At 33.5% G+C, this 7,042-nt stretch overlaps 1 protein-coding gene across 1 annotated transcript; it reads right to left on the reverse strand.

The window, feature by feature from the left end:
* Positions 1-2,178: 2,178 nt before the first annotated feature.
* LOC129748333 (uncharacterized) lies at positions 2,179-3,303 on the reverse strand. Its single transcript, XM_055742897.1, has 2 exons — positions 2,848-3,303; positions 2,179-2,783 (listed from the first exon to the last, which is right to left on the reverse strand). Exons 1-2 carry the CDS (start codon positions 3,236-3,238, stop codon positions 2,398-2,400), a joined length of 777 nt encoding a protein of 258 aa, XP_055598872.1. The 5' UTR covers positions 3,239-3,303; the 3' UTR covers positions 2,179-2,397.
* Positions 3,304-7,042: the final 3,739 nt, after the last annotated feature.

Below are 7,042 nucleotides of genomic sequence, written 5' to 3' on the forward strand. Positions count from 1 at the left end.
GTTTGTCCTCACGTCATCTTGTTCGTTCCTGTTCGAAAGGGTTCTGCCACCATTGTGGCATGCGTCATCACTCACTGTTACATCCGAAACCCTCCGTCTCGCAGCAACCAAACCGACCATCTTCACCAAAATTTCAGCCTCAACCTCAATTCTCTTCTACACTTCAAGACTCACCAGAATACAACCAGCTAAGGACGACCCAACCTCCCAACACTCAACCCTCAACCTCGTATCCTGTAACATACTCGCAGCCAATTCTCACCACAGATCCAAAGCACCCCATTGTACTTCCCTCTCCACCACCAAACCACACGAAACAAGTCCTGTTTCCTACCGCCATTGTTAGTGTTCAGGACTCATATGGAAACACCCGTATTGCCAGAGCATTGCTCGACTCATGCTCTCAGTTCTGCTTCATGGCTTCTCGTTTCAGTCAACAACTTAGGCTACGAAGTGTAGCAGAGAACCTTACCGTACAGGGCATCGGGAGATCGCAAGCTGTATCAGACACGATGGTGGAAGCATCCGTTGGTTCAAATGCCTCAAATATTTCCCCCATTTCGATGAAATTCTTTATCCTGCCCGAGTTGACAGCACCACTTCCGGCTACACTAGTTTCTTATGAAAATTGGCAGCTACCGCGAAGCATTCATCTCGCCGACCCTCAATTCTGGGAACCAGGAACAATCGATCTCATCATCGGTGCAGAACATTTCTTCAATCTGCTATTAGATGGAAAATTAAAGCTGATGTATGACGGCCCGTATCTGCAAAACTCCGTGTTTGGGTGGATAGTTGCAGGCACCCTCCCGGACAAATCGACAATTGAGAATGGGGAAAAATACTTGAAGAAGATGGCGATCAGCAAGCCAGATGGTTGTTTTGAGTTGAAGAAATTCAACACAAATTCATCCGGAATTCTGGCACAATCATCGCAACGCAATCCGTGTTGGCGGCCGGCCAGCGTGCATACTAACATAAGAGGCTTTAAAGAGTTTGAACCAAATCTGTGATACCGATCCCGTACTTCAATTCCTGTTTTACGTCAGTTGTCATGCTGTCCGCCGAATCCAGTCCGTCCAGTCCAGTTCTTCCAGTGGAACACCTCAGCGATCTAGTCATCCAATCCAGTTCAACCCTGTTGTCCAGTCCAGTTCAAATCGATACTACGTCTGTTCAATCACCAACACTACAAGCGATGTTTTTCCTGTCGTTCGTACATCGTAGACAGCATCCTTCCAGTCATTGCAGTTGCAAACGTGCAACCAGACGCAGCCAGTCTGAGCAGGGTTCCAGCCCTAAAGCCTAGACGGGTGACGTGGTTGCGATCGGACGGGTCGGACCTGTCACCCCATCACCACCCAACGTTAAGTACCCTGTTCATTCTTCCATTTGGTCAGGAACTTACTCGTTCTTCCTCACAGGGTCAACGTGGCGCTGGAAGTCCTGGAATACGTTTTCAACATATTCGTCCTCGTTGTAGTCATCGTCTCCAGTATCAGTGGACCTAATCATCGTCATCTTAGATGTGTCGTATTTATCGTGTATATTAGAAACTAGCATTTAGTGAGAGAAGAAGTATTAGAGCGTATGGGATTAGTTTTTGGTCAAAGCATAGGAATCTATTGAAATTGATAATATTTCAAGGCGGCCGGTATGTTAGAACAAAAATCCGGTCATTGCATACCCTACAGCAAAACAGCCTCATCAATTGAAGAGTAGACTCTTCTATCCCTTCTTTCTACAATCATCCCAGATCTGTTAGATAGCGCAGCATCCCATACGACACAACGTAGAAATCAGAACCCAATAAACTGTTGATCAGTACACACTCGTTCCGTTTGATCCTTTTGTTCTGTGTCTGATCGTCGCTAAAAATAAATTTCTGTCCATCCGAACCGTCGCGTTTTTTATTCGTCCAATATAAGTTTGTCCAGTTAATTGAGTGTTAATCAATTGTCCCCGAAAATTCCCGATCATCCAATTCCGGTAAAAACACATACCGTTATGCCATTTTAAATACATCGTAATGGTAAATATATGGTGTGTTCCAATGTACGGTAAGCAAATTGTTTGTCAGTTTCTATTATTACTAATGATCCTGAGTTGATATTTATTGTATGAACATTTCGGACATTTTTCATTGCCAAATACTGAGTTCATTTTATTTGTTCATTTCAATGCTTTTAACACTTGCAGATTTTTTCACTATTTGTTGATTGCATAAAAGTAATAGGCAGTACACAACTCATTTATACTAGATGCTCCTTTTTTTAATCGGTGGCTCCTTTTGTATGGGTATAGGTACATTTAAGTGACTTTATTTTTGTTAAGTTCGTACATAATCATAAATTTTTATGATATGTTTGAAATAGAAAAATAGTGGAGTTTTTTTTTTCAAAAGGAAGAATGAGGCTCAGTCATGTAATTGTCGTAGTCCACGATGCCTATTTCGCGGCCGATTTCCAGAACCTTCAATTTATCACGAACTGTTTTCATAGAAAATCCTACTCCATCCTGAGACAGGTAACTTCCGGTGACGCTGCCCATAAGATTCCTCAAAGCTTCATAGGAATATAGTCTGGATTTTACAAAACGTTCTGGATCACTGACTAATTGAAGCGCGTGCTCGAAGGGTATGAACAAATGTTCCGATGGCGGTATCAATCCACATGAGTCCAGCAAGTTGTCCAGATAACCTTCTAGGAAACGTATCTTTGCCTGGTCAACCGATTGCTCACATATCACTGAACAGTGATCATTAAAATTGGAAAACAAGTTCTCTGGGAAGATTGATTGATAACTCCAGTTAGTAAATAGAAGTTTTTGACACAAATTTCTACTTACTATCCACAAACACCGTTCTCCAAGGAGACCATTTGACTCCGGAAGTTTTTACTTTCACATAACGATATTTTATCGTGTCTCCCAAGTTGATCTTCAGGTCGTCGTTTTCCATGAGAAACTTTCCATCAATTGGTTCCGACACATTTTTGCAAAAATCGCAACCACTTATCCTGTCGTTGGATGGATTAACCATGAGCTCGATTCCGAATACGAGATATTTTGGTTTGTACTTCGTCCACACTTGTATTCCGCGAGGTTCCAATATCTGGATTTCAACCTTGGTTTTTCCCGCAAATACCAACCATTCTGGAAGCAGAGAGACTTTTCCATCATCAGCGATGGTAAGAATCAAATGTACAACCAAAATGAGTAGAATTTCTTTAATGAGCATGATTTTTTCGACTGAATCAACAATGAACTGACAAATAGCAGAAGAGCGGTGAGTGTAAACGTGTGCTCTTATCTTCTTACTGGTTGTCGGGTCACTTAGCCGATGGATTAGTTTTAGTGTGAATCAACGATTCATAAGATCACGTCACCTCGATCGAAAAAAGGGATGATTAAAATTTGAATTGTTTAATTTAGGTCACTGCGTCATACATGTTCAACAGACTGAGTCGATTTGGCGTAATTTTAAATTTCTCTGAGCCTGAGTTCTGTTTGGCTTCGTTTTGATTAAAACCTTATCCATGATTTTTTGCCGAGTTTTAAAGTAACGTTTACATGAGTAAATCTCAACAATACAGTTTGTAAGAAACAATAGAATATTTTGCTTTGAAAAATCAATACATTTTTTTCTTTTGTGAAAGAACTGAAATGTATGACAAAAACAAATAACAAAAATGACAAAAATGACAAAAATGACAAAAATGACAAAAATGACAAAAATGACAAAAATGACAAAAATGACAAAAATGACAAAAATGACAAAAATGACAAAAATGACAAAAATGACAAAAATGACAAAAATGACAAAAATGACAAAAATGACAAAAATGACAAAAATGACAAAAATGACAAAAATGACAAAAATGACAAAAATGACAAAAATGACAAAAATGACAAAAATGACAAAAATGACAAAAATGACAAAAATGACAAAAATGTCAAAAATGTCAAAAATGTCAAAAATGACAAAAATGACAAAAATGACAAAAATGACAAAAATGACAAAAATGACAAAAATGACAAAAATGACAAAAATGACAAAAATGACAAAAATGACAAAAATAACAAAAATGACAAAAATGACAAAAATGACAAAAATGACAAAAATGACAAAAATGACAAAAATGACAAAAATGACAAAAATGACAAAAATGACAAAAATGACAAAAATGACAAAAATGACAAAAATGACAAAAATGACAAAAATGACAAAAATGACAAAAATGACAAAAATGACAAAAATGACAAAAATGACAAAAATGACAAAAATGACAAAAATGACAAAAATGTCAAAAATGACAAAAATGACAAAAATGACAAAAATGACAAAAATGACAAAAATAACAAAAATAACAAAAATGACAAAAATGACAAAAATGACAAAAATGACAAAAATGACAAAAATGACAAAAATGACAAAAATGACAAAAATGACAAAAATGACAAAAATGACAAAAATGACAAAAATGACAAAAATGACAAAAATGACAAAAATGACAAAAATGACAAAAATGACAAAAATGACAAAAATGACAAAAAAGACAAAAATGACAAAAATGACAAAAATGACAAAAATGACAAAAATGACAAAAATGACAAAAATGACAAAAATGACAAAAATGACAAAAATGACAAAAATGACAAAAATGACAAAAATGACAAAAATGACAAAAATGACAAAAATGACAAAAATGACAAAAATGACAAAAATGACAAAAATGACAAAAATGACAAAAATGACAAAAATGACAAAAATGACAAAAATGACAAAAATGACAAAAATGACGAAAATGACAAAAATGCAAAAAAGGCAAAAGTGACAAAAATGACAAAAATGACAAAAATGACAAAAATGACAAAAATGACAAAAATGACAAAAATGACAAAAATGACAAAAATGACAAAAATGACAAAAATGACAAAAATGACAAAAATGACAAAAATGACAAAAATGACGAAAATGACAAAAATGACAAAAATGACAAAAATTACAAAAATTACAAAAATTACAAAAATTACAAAAATTACAAAAATTACAAAAATTACAAAAATTACAAAAATTACAAAAATTACAAAAATTACAAAAATTACAAAAATTACAAAAATTACAAAAATTACAAAAATTACAAAAATTACAAAAATTACAAAAATAACAAAAATTACAAAAATTACAAAAATTACAAAAATTACAAAAATTACAAAAATTACAAAAATTACAAAAATTACAAAAATAACAAAAATTACAAAAATTACAAAAATTACAAAAAATGACAAAAATGACAAAAATTACAAAAATTACAGAATTTACAAAAATTACAAAAATTACAAAAAATGACACAAATTACAAAAATTACAAAAATTACAAAAATTACAAAAATTACAAAAATTACAAAAATTACAAAAATTACAAAAATTACAAAAATTACAAAAATGACAAAAATGTCAAAAATGACAAAAATGACAAAAATGACAAAAATGACAAAAATGACAAAAATAACAAAAATAACAAAAATTACAAAAATTACAAAAAATGACACAAATGACAAAAATGACAAAAATGACAAAAATTTCAAAAATGACAATTTCAAAAATTACAAAAAAATACAAAAATTACTAAAATTACAAAAATGACAAAAATTACTAAAACGACAAAAATGACAAAAATGACAAAAATGACAAAAATGACAAAAATGACAAGAATGACAAAAATGACTTAAATAACATGAATGGAACAGTGATGATTGAAATGAGTGAAAATTCCAAAAAATGACAAAATTTATCAAAATGGAATAAAATATATCTCAAAATTTTAAACTTGGCATGATTGACCAAAAGAAAAACAATGTGTACATTAATTGTCTAAAAAAACCTAAAGTTTCAGCACAGATAAACAGACATGACACTCTGGACAAATTTTCATCGATTCTTCGCAAAGCTTTGAAAGAGCTAGGCAATGTCGCCACCAGATGGCAATGCATGAAATATGAAAGAAATCAAGGTAGCCACTTTTATGGCTTATCATCTCCATGGGGTTAACTTCGATCAATATATTATAATAAACAAACACCCGTAGACTGCGGTAACGTTCGTTTGAAGAGGAAGTGTCAATTAAATCATTCGGTTCTGGTTCCGGTTAGGACTTCCTGTTCATTGTCATCAAGTGTGCAAAGTTGAAGACAAAATCGAACTATCTTTTTATAATATTTGGATTCAAGAAACGGAATTTGTTGATACAGCGACTACCGCTTCTTGGAGATAAGGCTGCAGCACGCAATTGTTTTGAACGTCAGCTTAAATGTATTTCGTTTTGAAAATAAATAAATGATATATCGTCGAACTATTTTGATTTGTCTCGATTTGGCTATAACCTGAATATATAATCACAGAGAGTGTAATCTAGTCGTGTCCGTTTCATACATTCTAATCTAGTCGTGTCCGTTTCATACATTTATTTTAATAACCACATTGGTTGGTTATTCTTTTTCGTACATGATTTTCTTCTGAAAAATGTATTGATAATTTTAAAATTTGATATCTTGTCAAATCACGGATTTATAAAAAAGAACATCATTTTTTAAGACCAAATATGAAAAACCTTGTCTATTAAAAACATGAAATTCATATTATTATTACAAAAGTTGTAGTAAAAATAACTAGAACCACGTAATTTATTTCAGATTTGTTATCAAAGATTTTTCACACAATTTCACGCAACGTAAATCCTCAACGGCCTCTCTCCTGAAAAGCCGGTCACTTTATTCAGATATTTTCTTCTTCGAAAGGTTTCTCGTGACCACTCCGACATCCACTTCGGCATTCGAACAGCCTATGTTGTAACTTCCTGGGTAAGGCAGCTCCTTCAAACACTACTTACAAGATCTCTCAAATCCGGATTGTTCCATATTTCTAATTCCTAAAATGCAAATTCATAGCTTAAAGATTATTGGTCCCGTTGCTGTAAAATATTAATCAAGTCTCTGAAAATAACATACGGATCTGAACCAATGTTTGAAATAAGACTGATACG

Source organism: Uranotaenia lowii, chromosome 2 (genome assembly GCF_029784155.1).
Source record: "Uranotaenia lowii strain MFRU-FL chromosome 2, ASM2978415v1, whole genome shotgun sequence".
Classification (NCBI taxonomy): Eukaryota; Metazoa; Arthropoda; class Insecta; order Diptera; family Culicidae; genus Uranotaenia; species Uranotaenia lowii.